This window comes from Trichechus manatus, unplaced genomic scaffold (genome assembly GCF_000243295.1).
Source record: "Trichechus manatus latirostris isolate Lorelei unplaced genomic scaffold, TriManLat1.0 scaffold00087, whole genome shotgun sequence".
In the NCBI taxonomy this organism is placed as follows: Eukaryota; Metazoa; Chordata; class Mammalia; order Sirenia; family Trichechidae; genus Trichechus; species Trichechus manatus.
The window spans coordinates 4,221,616-4,241,715 of NW_004444023.1; the positions used below are offsets into that span (position 1 = coordinate 4,221,616).

Genomic DNA, 20,100 nt, shown 5'->3' on the forward strand with positions numbered 1-20,100 from the left:
ACGGGGCCGGAGCCAACCCACAGAGCAAGAGAGCTGAGTGCCTGTGCCCAGGAGGCTTCCTGGCGGAGTGGGGTGCCTCTAGGCACTTATTGGTGGAGCTAGGCTTGCCGACCCACTGAGCAGGGAGCTGAGTGCCTGTGCATAGGCTTCCTGGCGGAGTGGGGTGCCTCCAGGCACTTATCATCGGTGAAGCTACAGAGCTTTGGAACACTTGCACCAGCAGGGCAGATGCGGGTATGAGGCCCAAGAGCCGAGAGGCCACAGGAAACAGAAGCTGAAGAGACAAGGAACACAAGAAACCGAGCTGCCTCAGTCTCAAAAGGTATGGTCAGGACCTCAGGGGTTTCAAAGGGGGGAGCCATGGCCTCTGGTGTTTCTAAGGGTGGAGTTGTCACTCCAATGGACTAGGAGAAGGGTGCGCCTGAAGCCGAGGGAGCAGAGTTGCCATCCCAGTGGGCCTGGAAGGCGGAGCTGAAGCCCAGGGCTAAGGGGTGTCTATTCAGAATCTGGACAGTGAGGCTAATTACCTAGAGTCTGGAGGGCAGGGCCATTGTGTAAATTGTCTCAGAAAACAGAGGATGATTTTCAAAGCCTTGAGGTCTAATGTAATGTGTTCTACTGACTTGTGTAGTGCCTGTTATGCCTTCTTTCCCTTCAATTTCTCCTATTTGTAAGGGAAACGTCTAGCTTGTGCCTGTTCTGCCATTGTTCCTTTGGAAGCAGATAATTTGTATTCTAGACTTCACAGATGAAGAGGAATTTTTGGATTCTGGACTTGGAGTGAAGACTTTTGCTGTGATATGATGAGATGGGTATATTTTGCGTGTTACAAGGACATGAATTTTGGGGGGCCAAAGGGTGGAGTGTCATGGATTAAGTTGTGTCCCCAAAAAATATCTGTCAGCTTGGCTGGGTCATGATTCCCAGTATTGTATGATTGCGTAATCTGATGTGATTTCCTTATGTGTTGTAAACTCTATCGCTATGATGAGGTTATATGTGATCTCATCATGTGTTGTAAATTCTATCACTGTGATGAGGCTATACTGATGAGATTGACAAGGTTAGATAGTGTCTTAATGCAATCTCTTTTGAGATATAAAAGAGAGAAGCGAGCAGAGACACATGGGAACCTCATACCACCAAGAAAGCAGTGCTGGGAGCAGAGCGTGTCCTTTGGACCTGAGGTTCCTCTGCTGAGATGCTGCCAGACCCAAGGAAAGACTGATGTATCACAAGAACCTTCCTCTAGAGCCAACAGAGAGAGAGAGCCTTCCCCTGGAGCTGATGCCCCGAATTTGGACTTGTAGTCTACTGGACTGTGAGAGATGAAACTTCTCTTTGTTAAAGCCATCCACTCGTGGTATTTCTGCTAGAGCAGTACTAGATGACTAAGACACCCCCTAAAACCAAAAAAACCAAACCCATTACCGTCGAGTCAATTCCAACTCATAGCAACCCTATAACACAGAGTAGAACTGCCCCATAGGGTTTCCAAGGAGCAGCTCGTGGATTCGAATTGCTGACCTTTTGGTTAGCAGCCGTAGCTCGCTGTAGCTCTCAAACCCTGCACCACCAGAGCTCCACACACTCCCCAGTTCCCCCAAAATCAAGCATCCAGACCCTACTCATCTGAAATGGCTTTATTTCCCCAGTGTGGGGAGCTATGAGTAGAGTCTGTGGTCCCTGTACCTCAAGGACTCCCCAGCCCAGCCAGCTGCATCAGGGCCCTCAGAGGAGCAGTGGCCCGGGCTTCAGAGGCTGATCCTCCCAGAGTGGGGCTGGTTCTTGGAGGACTGGGGCCTAGTGTGGTCCATATAGATGACACTCCTCTCCATGGTCCCAACAGCAGCCCAGGTGGTGGTCCATTGGCGTTGGCCCTCCTCAAGGACAAGGCCAGGTGCAGGGGGCGAGGCCTGGCTGGGCTGTTATCCTGGGATGATAACCCCTTGTGGGGCTACTCTTTGAAGTCTGCCAGCAGGGCTCAGTCTGGGGGGAAACAGGAAAAAGAGCAAGCAATGAAGGAGAGACACAAAGAGAAAGTGGGAGACTCACAAGGAGAAAAGGAGAAAGAAAGAGAAAGAAGCACAGAAAAGACGAGCGACCAAAGGACAAGGAAGAACAGTGACAGTGGAGCACAGAGAAACACAGAACAGAGACCCGGAAAGCAGGACTCAGACGCAGATAGTGACAGAGGCCGGAGATACACAGGAGAGCCCCACGGACTTACCTTTGGGTTCAGGTGGGGCTGGGGGCGGTGGCCTCCCTGGGGGCAGCAACGGAGAGTGGCTCAGGGTCTCAGCCATCCAGGCCAGTACACGACTGCAGTGCTGGACCTGGGAGCCCAACGGGAGTCAGGGCAGGAGACTGGTACCCCACCTCCCGGCACCCCTGCCACATGCCCCCAACCTGGTCCAGGGCCCTCACCTCCCGTTCCAGTCCTTTCAAACGCTGCTCGTACTGGCGGATCTGTCCCAGCTGCTTCAACGCACTGTCCACCCTAAGGACGGAGGGGTCAGGCCGGTGCACACAGCCCACCAGCCCCGCCCACTTTGAAAGCCCCGCCCCCTGGAGCTCCGCCTTTCGCCCACGACGTTTTTAAGCCCCACCCCCTGCCTCCTCTCTTCAGGCCCCGCCCTCACTTCTGCGACGTGCGTTTCAGACGCTCAGAGTCGCTCTCCCGTTTGTCCCGCGCGCGCGCCAGGAGGAAATTCTCTTTCTGCACCGACTCCCATGTCAACAGTCTCCGCTCGGCTTGTTTCGAGAGGTAGATCCCTGGAGGGCGCAGTCCCGCACGGGGTCTTAAGGCCTGCCCCCGCCTCGGGCCACGCCCCTTCCCAGGGCCATCCTCCTCACCCAAAACCCACCGGGCGCTCTCTCCCAGGCCCCACCCCTGTGCGCTTCTAGACCACGCCCCTGACATTACAGGCCCTTCCCTCTGGAAGTATAAGCCCCGCCTATATGAGTCCCATAAGTGCTTCAGGTCAACACCCCCTGTTCTATGCCCATCTTTCTGTTTAGGCCCCGCCCGCTGAGTTTCGCCGTTTGGGCTAAGCCCCGCCCTCACGGAAATGCTCGACTTGCGGAGAGTACGGCAACCTAGTCCAGAGCCTGCGCAATCGACGGATGAAGAGGCGCACGTGCGAAATGATGATGAAGGGCGGGGCCAGCGCAGGCCGAGAGTGGAATTCTCGGATGAGGCTGTAGCGCTGCGCCTTCCAGTAGAGGTCACTGTTGCCCTGTACTGTGCCGAACGTGTGGCTGCGGAAGCCAGAGGTCAAGGGTCACCGGAGTTCAGGGGCAGGGGATAATAGTTAGATGTCGGGCAGTATCTGTTCGAAGTCCAAGGCAGTGGGAAGGGGTCAAGATCAATAAAGTAAGAAGTTACTACGGGACGGGTTAGAAGTCAGGTTTGGAGGGTCAAGGGTTAGATGTCAAAGGTCAAGTTGGGGATGGTCTCATGGCTTGGGGTGCAGGTTGGAGTTAGGCTCAAGTGTCAGCCTGGGTTCGGGGAGATGATCAAAGTCCAAGTCAGGAATAGGTTCTGGCTGGGGATGGGGACAAGTCAACGTTGGATTTGCATCAGAAGTTCAGTACTGAAGACAGAATTGAGCGAGCTGGGTTCAAGAATCATGATGGGGTCAAGGGTCAAGCTGGGATCAAGGGTCACGAAGTTCAGAAGGCAGTCAGGCCTTACCTGAACATTGCGATGAGCAGATTGACCAGCAGGATGTTGGCCACGAGCAGGAAGACGACTAGGAGCAGTAGTACCAGCCAGTTGGCATAAATGGAGACACAGGAGCCCGTGTGTGTCTCCAATGGGTGTGCCCAGAAGCCCTGTTCCAACGAACAGTTGACATGCTCCATGAGGGCCACTGTGAAGAGAGATACTCAGACATGGGGACCTGAAGAAGACAGAAATCCAGGGGGCTGGGGGGACAGGGACAGAGACAAAGGGGGACAGAGACCAAAGGAAGTGAAGGACAAAGGCCCAGAGAAAGGTGGACAGAGTCCCATGAGGAAGGGAACAGAGACTCAGAAGGAGGATAGGATATCAGGTCCTCTCATCCCTCTTTACCATCCATCTCTTCCTGGGGTATCTGCCCAAAGATCTGTAGGTATGGCCTGTAGAAGACGCGGCGCAGGATATTTGGGAGGTCCCGGTCCTGGGGCCTTAGCAGCCCCTCCGTGGCCACCCCATAGGCAACGAGCCACACACCAAGGAAGAAGAGGAAGAAGAACACATCCTTCATCTGCCAGGAGAGGAAGATGTAGCAGACCTTGGCAATGTTCTTCCCTACTGTGGCCCTGCCCCTGAATCCTAAAGGTCTGCCCCTCTCTTCCAGAGCCCATACCTCTCCCTCCCCCGGCCCCACCACCACTATCTGACACCCACCCAGGTCCTTAACCCCTGGCCCCGCCCCGTTTCTTCCTCTGGCCCCGCCCCTCACCATCTTGTTCACGATGACGATCTTGGGCCCCAGCTGTTTGTTGACTGTGAAAATGTGCAGCAGCCGCACCGTGAAGACCATGAAGTCGAGGCAGAAGATGGTGCGGCCAAGTTCATACAGGCCCGGGGTCAGCCTGGGGTGTGGGGAGATGAAGAGGCATCACTCAAGGGTCACAGGATGCAAAGGAAAACGGGAGCCATCCCAACACCAAGCTTCAGATGAGGCTGTGGCCTCCACAGAGCAGGACCCTGGACCCTCTGATTCACTGGGGTATACTCAGGTTTACTCAGTGCCAAGTCGGGATGGGAAGGGAGCTGGCACTCTTTAAATACTAGCTCAGTGAATGACGGCCTTAGCAAAAAGCCAGAGGTCCCCGTAAGAATCGAGTTGGAAACACTGCTGAAATATTTGCCCAACCTATAAAAGGCAAAATATATAGAATTCCTGCAAACCAATAAGCAAAGAAAAGCAACTTAATAAAATATGAGAAGCAAGTGTCCATCCGGAGAACTGAAGAAGAAAAACCCAAACGTGTTGCCAATGAGTCAATTCTGACTCAATTCCAACTCATGGCAACCCCCATGTGTTACAGAGTAGAACTGCTCCATAGGCTTTTCTTGGCTGTCATCTTTACAGAAGCAGATTGCAAGGCTTTTCTTCCACAGCACTGTTGGGTGGGTTTGAACTGCCAACTTTTCAGTTAGCAGGCAGCCAAGGGCAAACCAGGTGCCCCACCCAAGGACCTTTCCATTCACAGGAAATTGGCAAAATACAGTACGATTCATCCATTCCATTCTGGAGATCATTGGAAATGTCTCCCTTGCAAGCTGAGATCTTTGAACTTTTCCCGTGCAGTAATTGCTCCTTCACCTGGAAAACGATGGGTTTCATAAAACGCCTACCATATCACTGCATTCCTAAAGCACGGTAGCACATAGCCTTAGCCCTTTTGTCTCAAAAGATAGTTTATACAAAATAAGGGATAAACAGAAGCATTAATGTACTGCAAAAGTTCTTTCACTCTGTTTGTTTAAACACAGGTAGTCCCAATTTACGAAAAGGTTCTGTACCAAGGACTCTGTCATAAGTCAGTTCTGGCATAAGTCAAATACCTCTTTTTTTCTAGTTTTCATTGTTATTTCCTTTTATTATCAGTATCTTTATAAATTCGATATTTATCTGTCTTTGGGGGTTGGAAACATTACATACAAACTTACAGCTTCAACACTGGCCCTCCCTGCTTCTCCAGTTATATGCATGTTATGTAAGCCAAACAGTTATAAGTGCAGTACTTCATAACTCAAATACGTCATAAGTCGGGGACTACCTGTACATTGTTCACATGGAACTACTTTGTAATATTTCTAAAACAGCAGGAAGTAGGCCTCTCAGTGACTCAACTGAGGAAAGCTTGAACGGGAAGCCACTGTCAATCATCCAGGTTATAAAAGGAAGCGTGGATCCCTTTTCCCTTGGAAATAGTCACCAACTTGTGTCCACAAAAACCTTTGTCTGCTCTCCTCAAAGGGAGGGATTCCTAACTTCTCAGACTTAAAAAAAGGGAAAAAAAAAGAAAGAAACCTCATTGGCAAAGGACTGGAACCAGAGCAGCTAGTATCTGATTATAACATTATTATCTTCAGTAGAAAATAAAAGAGACTTTGTGGAGAAACTCTCAGACTGATTTCTACCCCTTGAAGTTCACAATTTTTATCTCACTGGTCGCTATGAGTCGGAATCGACTCAGTGACAACGGGTTTTTAACAGGCCTTATAAAGAATGAATTCATTCATTAAATTCTGGAAAGCAGAGGCTGTCTTATCTGATCAATAGCCACTGATGCTTAAAACCACTTCAACTTGAATCTGATACAGCATTTTCAATAAAAATAAGGTATATTTGTAAATATTGACATGGAAAGAATGTCACTACATATTGTGGAGAAAAAGTTGCAGAAAATACATAAAATATATTGTTGTTTGTGTAAAAAGAATTATGTGTAAATGCATAGAGAAAGAAAAAGCAGGATGTGTGCAAAACTGTTGATGAGGTAACCTTTGGGAAAGAGAGGACACTCGAAACAATTGAGGAAATTCTTTGGTTTCTGTCCTGTGTCCTTCTTCATTTGTTTTATTTTGTTCAACAGGACAAATTTTTGCATTTATTTAGTAACAGACTATAATTAAAAGATTTTAAGTCGCTGTAAGATGAGACAAATGAGACTTGAGGAGTTTATAATCGTGCATGAGGAGAGAGGCAGCCACAATCCAGGGTCAGAGCAACATTGTGAGAGATCTCAGGGTGATGGGGGAGCACAGAGGGGGGTCTGGGACTGGGTGGGGATAAAGATAGGCTTCTAGAGGTAGGGACTGTAAGGCTGAGGCTTGAAGGAAGTGTAGGAGTTAGCCATGCATAGGAGAGGAGGGAAAAGTGTTCTAGGAGGGTGGAATAGCATGTGCTAAAACCCAAAGACAAGAGAATTTATCCCCAAGGACATTTTGACCTGCCATTTGCCCTTTCTCTAGGTACCAGACAGTATGTTCTAGAGACAGTGGAAGAAATGAACATTATACAACCCAGTCCTGGCAACAGAAAATATTTGAGGGGAATTCCTCATCATTTGTTTTTAATGTATTAGCTGAGAAATCAACAGAAACGACACTTCTTTTAATGAATTTATAAGATGTGGTACTGGTCAGTGGAATAAAAAAAAACTGAAAAAAAAAATTTTTTAAAGAAAACATAACCAACACCAGGTGAGACTGCACTTCGTCAAGGCTTAAAAAGATCAAAGACTAAAAAGTTGACAAAAGATTGGAGCCTCCCTGCTGAAATCTGAATCTATGAAATTTGACCCAGGAAAAATGGACATGAAATAACAGCCACAGAGGAAAATTCACCAAGCCAGACACTAGACTTTAGCAAAATTCAATATGGACAAAAACATGAATGATAAATCAAATATTTGTTGTAAAACTTAACCCAAATAATAATTAATCAAGTTGTAGGAGTCCCTGGGTGGTGCAAATGGTTAAGCGCTCGGCTACTGAGAGGTTGAAGCTTTGAACCCACCCAGCAGTGCTGCAGAAGAAAGCCCTGGTGATCTGCTTCCAAAAGGTCACAGCTATTGAAAACCCTACGGAGCACAGTTCTACTGTGAAGGACATGGGGTCACCATGAGTTGGAATTGACTTGACGGCAACAGGTGTTTTGTTTTTTTAAATTACCAAATAAATGCAAAAATATGTCCTCACTGAACAAGACTGAACAAATGAAGAAGGACATAGGACAGAAACCAAATATTTTCCTCAATTGTTTCAAGAAGCCTCCCACAGAGGTTACCTTACCTCAGTCAATACCTGGTTGAGAAACACCTGGTAGCCTCCAGACTTAGCAACAAATAGCAGCAAAAGCTGGGTGATCGACAGTGGGGAACTCCTTTTCACACTTGCTGTAAGTCCTATCATCTCTAAAGCCGGATATCCAGGTGGCAGCAAATTGTTCTTAGACAACCTTTAGGCACTTTCAATCAAGAGAAAGTCCCTGGGTGGTGCAAACAGTTTGCACTGGACTACTACCCTAAAAAGGAGCCTTGGTGGCACAATGGTTAAGTGCTTGGCTGCTAACCGAAAGGTTGGTGGTTCAAACCATCCAGCAGCTCTTTGAGAGAAAGACCTGGCAATCTGCTTCTGCTTCCATAAAGATTACAGCCAAGAAAACCCTATGGGGCAATTCTACTCTGTTACATGGGGTCACTATAAGTAGGAATTGACTCAACAGCAACTAACAACAACACTAGCCTAATAGTTGGCAGTTCAAGCCAACCCAGTAGTTCTGTAGAAGAAAGGCCTGGTGATGTGCTTCTATAAAGATTACAGCCAAGAAAACCCTATGGGCCAGTTCTACTCTGTAACACATGGGGTCGCCACGAGCCAGAATTGACCCAACAGCAAAGGGTTTGTTTTTTTTCAATCAAGAGGGGTCTTATGTTTGATTTTTAAGAATAAGCAGAGTTGCAGAATTGGTTTTAAATGCTGTCGACCCCAGACAATCCAAGAGTTGAGACCCAGGAGCAGGAAGGGTTGGAGGCTGCCATTGGGCCAGGGATTCAAAGGTCATTGTGGCACTCACCGGCAGCCCACGCCCAGGAGGAAGCAGGTGAGGGCTGCCAGGTCACACTGGTTCCAGGTGTCAGCGAGGTAGAGGCCCAGGCGGCGGCGCAGCGGGGTGTGGCCGTGGCCCTGTGCCCCGATGGACAGGCTGCCCCAGCCGCCACCCAGGCCCTGCCGGAACTCCTCGCAGAGAAGGGTGAAGGCCCAGAAGTACAGGAGCAGCTCGAAGGCGCTGATCGTTGAAGGATGGAAGTCAATGAGCAGCACACGGGCAAAGAGCAGCAGGAAGAGCAGGTAGCTTACCACGTTGCCCATGAAGGCCGTCACCGGTGCCCCCCAGAAATGGGACCAGCGGCGCAGGCACTGACGCCAGCAGGGCTCCCCACAACAGCCGCTGTGTCTGGGCTGCCTCGATGCCCTCAATGGCATCTTCTCTGTGGGGTTGGTCGGCCTGGGGGATAGAGGGAGAGAAGGGAGGTCTCAAACTGACCTCTGAACTCTGACCTTCACCATGATCAAGACTTCTAACCTTCCACACCTGACCTCCTCCACCTTCACAACCTCTGACCCTGCCTGACCTATGATACTAAATCTAAACTTTTCCACCTTGACTTCTGACCCTTGTACATAGCCCCTGGAGCCCCTAGGTGGTACACACGGTTAAGCGCTCAACTACTAGCTGAAAGGTTAGTGGTTTGAATCCACCCAGAGCTGCCTCAGAAGACAGACCTGGTAATCTGCTTCCGAAAGGTCGGAGCCTTGAAAACCCTGTGGAGCAATTCTACTCTGCACACATGGGTTCACCATGAGTTGGAATCAGCTCAAAGGCAACTAACCCTGACCTCTGAATTCTCCCACCATCAAGACTGCTGACCTTCCACATCTGAACTTCTCCACCTTTCTGACCTCTGACCCCTATAATGAACTCTGGCCCCTGCACTGACCTCTGACACCCATTTGGCTTTTGACTCTGAGTCCCTGTTCTTTCATGACCTCTGACTCTCTATGACTCACCTCGGACCATCTACCTGACCTCTAACCCCAAATATGATCTCTGACCCCCCCTTACTTTCATGAGCTCAGCTCTTCAGGTTTGACAGCTAATGTCCCTGAATACTAACCTCTGGCCCACAAATTCTGATCAGATTATCCAGCCTAATTTTCTCCTAAGGAGCCCTGGAAGTGCAGTGGTTAAAGCAATCAGCTGTTAACCAAAAGGTTGGCGATTCCAGCCTACCCAGCACCTCTGCAGGAGAAAGGCCTGGCAATCTGCTCCCGTAAAGATTGTTGTTGTTGTTGTTGTTGTTAGGTGCCGTTGAGTCAGTTCCAACTCATAGTGACCCTATGTACAACAGAATGAAACACTGCCCAGTTCTGTGCCATCCTCACAATCATTGCTATGTTTGAGCTCATTGTTGCAGTCACTGTGTCAATCCATCTCATTGAGGGTCTTCCTCTTTTGGCTGACTCTCTACTTTACCAAGCATGATGTCCTTCTCCAGGGATTGGTCCCTCCTGATAACATGCCAAAGTAAGTGAGACGAAGCCTAGCCATCCTCGCTTTCAAGGAGCACTCTGGCTGTACTTTTTCCAAGACAGACTTGTTTATTCTTCTAGAAAACCCTATGGGACAGTTCTGCGCTGTCACAGGGGGTCACTATGAGTTGAAAAGCAACTTGGTGGCACCCAACAATAACAATAATTTTCTCCTATAATCTTCCTTCCCCCTTTCTGATCTCTGACCATACAACTATGTTTGACGTCTGAATTTCGACCTTCCTGGGCCACTCATATCTCTGACCCATCTCACCTGAGTTATGATCCTCTGTCCCAGTTTTATCCTGACTCGATTCTGACCTCAAACCAGAAACACTAAAATTAATTATACTAATAATAAGGAATTCAAAAAGTTAACAGAAAAAGCGCCCTGGCTTGGAGAGGCATCCTCTCCTTAAAAACCAAGCAGAAATATAATAGCCAGTAACTGGAAACAACCCAAGTGTTCATCAACTTATGAGTGAATAAACAAAATGTGGTATATCCATATAATGGAGTATTATTCAGCCATAAAAATGCATGAAATACTGATATTTGTTACAATATGGATGAACCTTGAAAACATTATGCCAAGAAACTAGTCACAAGATGACACAGTATAGGATTTCCTTTATATGAAATATTCAAAATAGGTAAATCTAAAGAGACAGAAAGTAGATTAGTGGTTGCCTAAGGCTTGTGGGGGGATGGAAGAGTGACTTAATGCCTCAGCTATTTCATCTGCAAAACGAAGACAGTAATAGTCCCTAATCACATAGGGTTATTAAGAGAATTAAATGAATTAATTTTCAAAGGGATTTAATGTTCTTTAATGTCAGCTATTGTTGTCATCATTACCATCATCATCATCATCATTATACGGTGCAAAAGTTGGGAAATCACTAGGCAAAGACACCACTGTTGATCCTAATGCCAGACACTAAGACCTTCAACTCAACATTTTCCACAGGTCAAAAAAATTTTTTTTTTAGTTTTTCTCTTCTATCTTAGATATTTTGTATTCTTTGTACATTTTCTAAGAAAGAAACATACATACATATATATATGTATATATGTATGTATATATATATATACATATTTAAATTTGACTTGTTTTATGAGGTATGTAGTGGGTTTTGCAGACGTCTGACAATCTGATCATGTTTCTAACAGTTATCAGAAGCAAATCTTTCCCTCTGGGATATTGGAGAGTGAGGCTCCTCCCTTCCCTCATTCGTGGACTGGCTAAAGTAGAGATGGAGGATGCTAAAATGGGAATAAATTTGGGCCTCTTCCTTTGTTTCTTTATTACTATAGATTAGACCCTCACACACACACACACACACCATTCAACAAAATAAATAATAAATATATTAATAGTAACAACAATCCCCATTAATTGAACACTTACTATGTGCCAGGCCCTATGATATGCATTTTATACACATTATCTCAGTGACTCCTCCCAGCATTATGGTAGATTGTATTACCATTGACCAAATACTTTGGTTCTCTCCCAGTGATGCCCCTTCTTGTGGGAGAATTAGGAACTTAGGAGTTGCCACAGGGTGTGATTTTGCCAATGAAATGTGGGCAAAAATCATACAATGTCACTTCCATCTGGATGCTTTAAAAGCCAATGCATGATTCGCCAGGTCTCTTTTCCCTCTGCCATGGGACCAGCAACTTCCCAGACAGGGGTTGCTTACCCACCCTCAAGTTGACACCTCATGGAAGAGACCCACGGCCAATGCACAAACGTAGTATGAGTGAGAAATAAACCTTTCCTATTATAAGCCACTGAAATTTTTGGATTCTTTGTTATTGTAGCATCACCCAACCAAACCTGACTAAAACAGGTTGATGTTGTTGTTGCGTGCCGTCAAGTAGATTCTGACTCAGAGCAACCCCATGTGACAGAGTAGAAGTGCCCCATAGAGTTTTCTAGGCTGTAATCTTTACGGGAGGAGATCACCAGCTCCTTCTCCCACAGAGCCAGTGGGTGGGTTTGAACCACCAACCTTTCAGGTAGCAGCTGAGCACTTTACAGTTGTGTCACCACAGCTTCTTGACTAACACAGGTAAAACCTATTATTTACCTTCCTTTTTTTTTTTAAAAAAAAGGGGGGGCTCAGGGGTGAAGTCACTTTCAAAATTAAAGTCAGGATTTGAACCCAGGTCTGCCTGACTCAGAGCCAAGTCCATCAGCACCTCCACTATGTGGCATGATCAGAAGTTTAATATAAATACTTTGTTTTCTTAGGGGTGATTTTTAAAACATGGAGCCCTTGTTGAACAGTGGTTAAAGCATTTGGCTGCTAACTGAAAGGTCAGCAGTTCAAACCTACCAGCCACTCCGTGGGAGAAAGATGTGGCAGTCTGCTCCTATAAAGATTACAGCCTTGGAAACCCTATGGGGCAGTTCTACTCTATTCTATAGGGTCGCTATAAGTCGGAATTAACTCGACAGCAGTGAGTTTGGTTTGGTTTGATTTTTAAAACACCTCCATTGGTATCACAAAATAGTGGTTCAGAGCAAGGGAAATGGAGTCAGAAAAAACAATAGATGAAAGATTCCCAAATGAACCCAATCTATCCTATTCTACTTTCTATGTAAATTTGGCAAATATGAGCAAATTGATTTCCGATAATGACCTCCTTGGTGGCAGAACCAAGCCTTGAACCAAGCCTTGAGGTTGGCAGAACCAAGCATTTGGGAAACCTTCGCAGCTTTAGTGGCTCAATGAAGCCACTATGTATCAAAGCCCCAGTTCACATATCTGACCTTGCTCCCCGTCCCTGTTGCTCCCAAAGCTGCCCAGGGTGCTCCGATCTCGTACAGTGCTGGGGTCATCACTGAACCCAGCTCTTACTCACCCAAAAGGCCCTTCCCCGTTAATGCCCTTATCCATGTCAAGCTCCAGGTCCTTCTGTAAAGACTCCTCTTTGGACTTCCTAGCATGGAGGGAAGCACAGAATGAGAAATGAGGGGAGAGGAGATGAATTCCCCAGAGAGAACCATACTTCTTCACCTAGAGACATGTCAGAGAGACAGAGATGTCCCTCTAGAGTCATCCCAAAGGGACCTTTCCCAAGAGACAAGGCCAGAGAGTCAGAGGAACTGCACCTAGAGACACCACAAAGAATCCCCCCAAAAAGCTTGCCTCCCAGAACACGCCCCCCAGTCTGAGCAGTGGACAGAACAAGTGAGAAAGGTGGGCAGAAGTGATCAGGAAGGAGAAACTGAGCACCCACTTCTTGCCAATCTAACCCCAGGGGACTGACCTGAAGGTGATGAGGTTGGTGTAGATGAGTGGGGGGCAAAAGAAGGTGAGAACCAGGGCCCAGACAGGCGTGGTGCTGTCCATTGCTCCCCACCACTTCTGTGTCAGCAGAGACTGTGGGGAGTGGGCAAAATTAGGAGCCTGAATCTCCCCCCACAGTCCCCTCCCTAAGACACCGGGCAAGGGTTGGGCCACAGCTCCAGAACACAAAGCAAGTACCCAATTGCAAGGGGGGAAGGAGGTGGTCAAAGGGGAAGATAACCTGTCCCAGGTTTGAGCTAGTAGAGTTAAACAGCCAACATTGATTGACACTATATATCAGATACTGGGTTAAGCAATTTGCATAGATTAGCCCACGTAAACCTCACCATATGTCCAAGAAAATAAGTACTAGTATTTTCTCCTTTTTCATAGATGAGGAAATTGAAGCACAAGGAGGTTAAGAAAGTGGCCCAAAGAAACACAACCAGCTGGAATCCATGTGTTTAACCATTATTGAAAGCAAAGGACTCTGGGAACTGAAATGCCAGTCAAATCATTCCAATAAGTGAGGATGGAACTTCCTGATGAGGTAAGCAGGACTTCCTGTTGGGGTGGGGAGAACTTCATTTACTGTAGGTGAGTCCCTGACAGATTAAGATTAAAAATATTGAGAAAGTTTCCAAAATGTCAGGGTTGGCAGGATGGAAGTGACTGTGGGAGCAAACAGGACTCCCCAAGGGAGAGGGTTTACTATAGGAAGGGTGGAATTTCCTAAAACAGAGTTTGCGTATGTTCAAAAACACTAAATAATTCTCCACTGAGGTCACTCTAATTGTTGAGAACTGGAACTAGGGACCTCTTAAAGAATGAGACAGACTTCCTGTGGATGAAGAGGGACTTCCTTCAGGAGGAATGGGATTTCCTGTGGGAGTGGGAAGAACTTCCAGTGTGAGAGATGTGACTTCCTATTATCCTGTATTGGAGTAGAACTTTTTAGGAGGGTGGGTTTTGCTGTGGGAAGGTTGGTTTTCCTGTGGCAGGGGTGGAACTTCTTACGGGAAGAACAGCCTTTCTGGAAGATGGACAAGCCTTCCTGGAGAAGGGGTGGTCTCCAAAGGGAAGAGTTGACCAAGACCATGAACTTCCCATAACGGTAGGGGCTGATACCCCATAGTTCTCAAGGTCCAGTTGGGAATTGGCTGGGTCTCTGGGGTCTTGGATACTCACCTGTACCCCATCCTGGGCAAAGAAGGTACGGGCATCAGCCTGCATGGCAAGCTGGAGGCAGGTGGCATTCCCCCAGAGTGGACAGCGGCGAAGGAGTAGCCAGGCAGCCCATTTCTCATTGCTGCGGTAGCACTGGCCAAAGAGGCCTAAGGACAGGGGATTTATGTGAAGGGAGGGAAAAGAAGGAGCGGGGACGGGATTATGGGGAGAGGTGAGGAAACTTAACAGGAGGGGGATGGGCATGAGAAGAGTGAAGAAATGCACACATCCCTCCCATGGCTGGCAGCCTCCCTGTCCCCACTCCCGAACACTCCTGCCCCACGCACCAACACCCAGCCCCTCAAACTTGGCCGCCAGGTCCTTCCTCCTCTCTGCCTCCTCAGCCTCAGAGTCCATGCGTGCCAGCACTCGGAGCAGTAAAGAGGCCCCAAGAGCTGAGGCCACAGCATTGGAGCCCTGGAGAAACAGAGAGAGGGGTCGAGGACAGGGTCAGAATTTGGGGTGAGGTTCAGAGAGGGATCAGGGATAGGGAAAGAAAGACAGTGGTTGGGGCAGAGATAGGGTCAGAGGTCATAAAACAAGAAATGAGGCCATCAGAGGCCAATTGTGAGGTAATGTTTGTAGATGGATCCGGAAGAAACCAAGCATCAGGTGAAAATATCAGAAATCAGATGGTTCAGAGACCAGGGATACAAGTCAGAAGTGGGGCTAGAGTCAAAAGCCAGAGGGCATATTTGGAGTTAGAAAGACATCTGAGGTTAAGCACAGAAAACCTAGATGGTGCCTGGCTACCACCACCAACTGCTCTGACAGGGATCACAATGGAGGGTCCTGGACAGAGTGGGAGAAAAATGCAGAACAAAATTCAAATTCACAAAAAAAAAACCCAAAAACTAGACTTACTGGTCTGACAGAGACTGGAGGAACCCCCAAGACTACGGCTCCCAGACACCCTACTAACTCAGAATTGAAGCCACTCCCAAAGTTCACCTTTCAGCCAAAGATTAGACAGGTCTATAAAACAAATGATAACACACATGAGGAATGTGCTTCTTAGATCAATCAAGTATACAAGACCAAATGGGCAATACTTTCCCAAAAGCAAGATGAGAAGGTAGAAAGGGACAGGAAAACTGAACGAATGGAAACGGAGAACTCAGGGTGGAAAGGGGGAGAGTGCTGATACATTGTGAGGATTGCAACCAATGTCACAAAACAATTTGTGTATAAATTTTTGAATGAGAAACTAATTTGCTCTGCAAACTTCCCCCTAAAGCACTATAAAAATCAAAAAAAAAAAAAAAAGAAGAAGAAGAAGAAGAAAGACACCAGAGGTTATAAGACAGTTCAAGAAGTAGCTGAAAATGTCAACAAAAATGAGAGTGTATGGTACTCCAAACTCCAACTCTCCACAAAAGCAATGAATAAGCTGACAAAAACTGTCAGAATTAACTTTTTTGGAACTCTAGAATCTAATAAAAAATGTACAACAACCACAGGAATGCTTAATGAAGAAAGAAACTGCTGGATTTTAGTAAGAGAGCACTGTGGCACTCTAACTTATGCATTTACCATTCCCCCACTCCCCTGCTCAGCTGCAAGCATGAAGACAGCAGCCTGCACTCCTGGTGCAGGTTGCTAATACCAGAGGAAGCAATTAGGACCTTATTTTCAAAGAATTGTGCTTGCGTGTTTGAACCTGTCTGGACGCTCACTGAAGGATCAGCTCAAAAGCCTGCCTTTGCTTTGCCTGCCTCTGAGCTTCTCCATAGCAGAAGCAGCTTCCCAGGTAGTGTTTGCTGAAAGCATTTAAAGGCAAAAGTATTAGCCAAAGTCACTGGAGACAATGGATAACAGTCGAGACAAGCAATAGACAGACTGAAAACCTGGGAAAGAAATCTTAACAAGGAGATATTTCTGGGAATAAGGGCTTTGAAAAGCTCCCATGTGTACACCAGGGCATCTAGAAGGCCATGCATATTTCCAGGGCTAGATACATGCTCAGAAAAGAGCTGAGAATACCTTAAGATTCACCTGTGTCTGACTTTTAGGCTTTCCACAGACAGGACATAAAGGCTAAGATAGAGTTGTAAATGACCCAGCTAAGCATTGAAGAAGTGCCCCAACACAGAGCCAGTCTGCAAAGACTGGGAGAGTATTAGTTTTTGTTTTGAGGTTTGTTTGTTTTGGTTTTTGTTTACTGGCTCCAGATGTTTAAGGAAATCATGCCAAATCACTAGCTGATAACTAAGCTAATGGAACAGAGACTTGGGGACCAACCACACATGACAAGGAATACAGCCTTTACAAAAGTAGTTTAGAAAAGCCACTAAACAAACACCAACAACCCACAAAAATTGGTAACATCAAATCCTGGGGGTGGGGAAGAAGCAGATTTTCTGAGTTGCCACATTATATTATTCAAAATGTTCAGTTTTCAACAAAAAATTACAAGGCATACAAAGAAAGTATGGTCCGTTCACAGGAGAAATTAGCAGACACTATCCGTGAAGAAGCCCAGACATTAGACTTACTAGACAAAGACTTTAATTGTCTTATATATGCTTTAAAAAAAAAAAAAAAAAAAAAACTAGGAATAGTGGGAACGCCCTCAATGTGATAAAAGGCATTGTCATGGATTGAATTGTGTCTCCCCAAAATATCTGTCAGCTTGGCTAGGCTATGATTCCCAGAATTGTGTGATTGTCCACCATTTTGTCATCTGATGTAATTTTCCTATGTGTTATAAATCCTACCTTTATGATGTTAATGAGGTGGGATTGAGCAACAGTTTTGTTAATGAGGCAGGACTCAACCTACAAGATTAGGTTGTGTCTTAAGTCAATCTCTTCCGAGATATAAAAGAGAGAAGCAAGCAGAGAGGCATGGGGACATCATATCACCAAGAAAGAGTGCTGGGAGCATAGCATGTCTTTTAGACCTGGGGTCCCTGCACTGAGAAGCTCCTCAACCAGGGGAAGATTGCTGACAGGACCTTCCTCCAGAGCCAACACAGACAGAAAGACTTCCCCTGGAGCTGGCACACTGAACTCGGACTTCTAGCCTCCTAAAACAGTGAGAGAATGAACTTCTGTTTGTTGAAGCCATCCACTTGTGGTATTTTTATTATAGCAGCACTAGATAACAAAGACAGAATTTGGTACTAAGAGTGGGGTGATGCTCTAAATGACACCTAAAATGTGGAAGCGGTTTTGAAATTGTGAATGGACAGAGGCTGGAAGAGTTTTAAAGTGCCTAATAGTGAAAGCCTAGATTTCCTTGAAGAGACTATTATTCAAATTTACGCACCAACCACTAAAGCCAAAGATGAATAAACTGAAGTTTTTTACCAACTTCTGCAGTCTGAAATTGATCGAACATGCAATCAGGATGCACTGATAATTACTGGTGATTGAAATGCAAAAGTTGGAAACGAAGTAGAAGCACCAGTAGTTGGAAAATATGGCCTGGGTAATAGAAACAACGCCAGAGATCGCAGGATAGAATTTTGCAAAACCAATGACTTATTCATTGCAAATACCCTTTCTCAACAACATAAATGACAACTATACATGTGGACCTCGCCAGATGGAATACACAGGAATCAAATTGACTACATCTGTGGAAAGAGAGGATGGAGAAGCTCAATATCATCAATCAGAACAAGGCCAGGGGCCGACTGCAGAACAGACCATCAATTGCTCATATGCAAGTTCAAGTTGAAGCTGAAGAAAATTAGAGCAAGTCCACATGAGCAAAAATATGACCTTGAGTATATTCCACCTGAATTTAGAGACCATCGCAGGAATAGATTTGATGCATTGAACACTAATGACTGAAGACCAGACGAGTTGTGGAATGACATCAAGGACATCATACATGAAGAAAGCAAAAGGCCATTTAAAAGACAGGAAAGAAAGAAAGGACCAAAATGAATGTCAGAAGAGACTCTGAATTTCTCTTGAACTTAGAGCAGCTAAAGCAAAAGGAAGAAATAAGGAAGTAAAAGAGCTGAACAGAAGATTTCAAAGGGTAGCTTGAGAAGGCAAAGTAAAGCATTATAATGAAATGTGCAAAAACCCGGAGTTAGAAAACCAAAAGAGAAGAATACGCTCGGCATTTCTCAAGCTGAAAGAACTGAAGAAAAAATTCAAGCCTTCAGTTGTAATACTGAAGGATTCTATGGGAAAAATATTGAATGACACAGGAAGTATCAAAAGAAGAAGGAAGGAATACAAAGAGTCACCGTACCAGAAAGATTTGGTCACTGTTCAACCATTTCAGGAGGTAGCATATGATCAACAACTAATGGTACTGAAGGAAGAAGTCCAAGCTGCACTGAAGGCATTGACAAAAAAACAAAGCTTCAGGAATTGACAGAATACCGATTGAGATGTTTCAACAAACAGATGCAGCACTGGAGGTGTTCACTCAGCTACATCAAGAAATTTGGAAGACAGCAACCTGGCCAACCAACTGGAAGAGATCCATATTTGTGCCCATTCCAAAGAAAGGTGATCCAACAAAATGCAGAAATTATCAAACAATATCAGTAATATCACACACAAGTAAAATTTTGCTGAATATCATTCAAAAGCGGTTGCAACAGGAAGGGGAACTGCCAGAAGTTCAAGCAAGATTCAAAAGAGGACGTGGAACTAGGGATATCATAGCCGATGTCAGACGGATCTTGGCTGAAAGCAGAGAATACCAGAAATACATCTACCTGTGTTTTATTGACTATGCAAAGGCATTCAACTGTGTGGATCATAACAAATTATGGATAACATTGAGAAGAATGGGAATTCCAGAACACTTAGTTGTGCTCATGAGGAACCTGTACATAGACCAAGAGGCTGTGTGGCTTAAAGTCAGAAAAGGTGTGTGTCAGTGCTATATCCTTTCACCACACTTATTCAATCTGTATGCTAAGCAAATATCCAAGAAGCTGGACTATATGAAGAAGAACAGTGCATCAGGATTGGAGGAAGATTCATTAACAACCTGCGTTATGCAGATGACACAACCTTGCTTGCTGAAAGTGAAGAGGACTTGAAGCACTTACTGATGAAGATCAAAGACTACAGCCTTCAGTATGGACTGCACCATAACATAAAGAAAACAAAAATCCTCACAACTGGGCCAGTAAGCAACATCATGATAAGTGGAGAAAAGATTGAAGTTGTCAAAGATTTCATTTCACTTAGATTAACAATCAAACCCCATGGAAGCAGCAGTCAAGAAATCAGATGACGTATTGCCATGGGCAAATCTGCTGCAAAAGACCTCTTTAAAGGGTTGAAAAGCAAGGATGTCACTTTGAGGACTAAGGTGTGCCTGACCCAAGCCATGGTATTTTCAATCACCCCATACACATGCAAAAGCTGGACAATGAATAAAGAAGACTGAAGAAGAATTGACACCTTTGAATTATGGTGTTGCCAAAGAATATTGAATATACCATGGACTGCCAGAAGAATGAACAAATCTGTCTTGAAAGAAGTACAG

The 20,100-nt window shown here is 45.9% G+C and overlaps 1 protein-coding gene across 1 annotated transcript in view; it reads right to left on the reverse strand.

Moving 5' to 3' along the window:
- Nucleotides 1–1,984: 1,984 nt before the first annotated feature.
- Nucleotides 1,985–20,100, reverse strand: part of TRPM4 (transient receptor potential cation channel subfamily M member 4) — a 43,133-nt gene continuing 25,017 nt past the window's right edge. The window contains exons 13-25 of the mRNA XM_004381824.1: nucleotides 14,919–15,048; nucleotides 14,593–14,738; nucleotides 13,385–13,497; nucleotides 12,977–13,054; nucleotides 8,583–9,014; nucleotides 4,452–4,584; nucleotides 4,079–4,253; nucleotides 3,698–3,875; nucleotides 3,068–3,261; nucleotides 2,643–2,775; nucleotides 2,428–2,500; nucleotides 2,231–2,336; nucleotides 1,985–1,989 (exon numbers count right to left, since the gene is read on the reverse strand). Coding sequence (XP_004381881.1) covers nucleotides 1,985–1,989; nucleotides 2,231–2,336; nucleotides 2,428–2,500; nucleotides 2,643–2,775; nucleotides 3,068–3,261; nucleotides 3,698–3,875; nucleotides 4,079–4,253; nucleotides 4,452–4,584; nucleotides 8,583–9,014; nucleotides 12,977–13,054; nucleotides 13,385–13,497; nucleotides 14,593–14,738; nucleotides 14,919–15,048 — 1,896 coding nt within the window. The remainder of the gene's footprint in view (nucleotides 1,990–2,230; nucleotides 2,337–2,427; nucleotides 2,501–2,642; nucleotides 2,776–3,067; nucleotides 3,262–3,697; nucleotides 3,876–4,078; nucleotides 4,254–4,451; nucleotides 4,585–8,582; nucleotides 9,015–12,976; nucleotides 13,055–13,384; nucleotides 13,498–14,592; nucleotides 14,739–14,918; nucleotides 15,049–20,100) is intronic.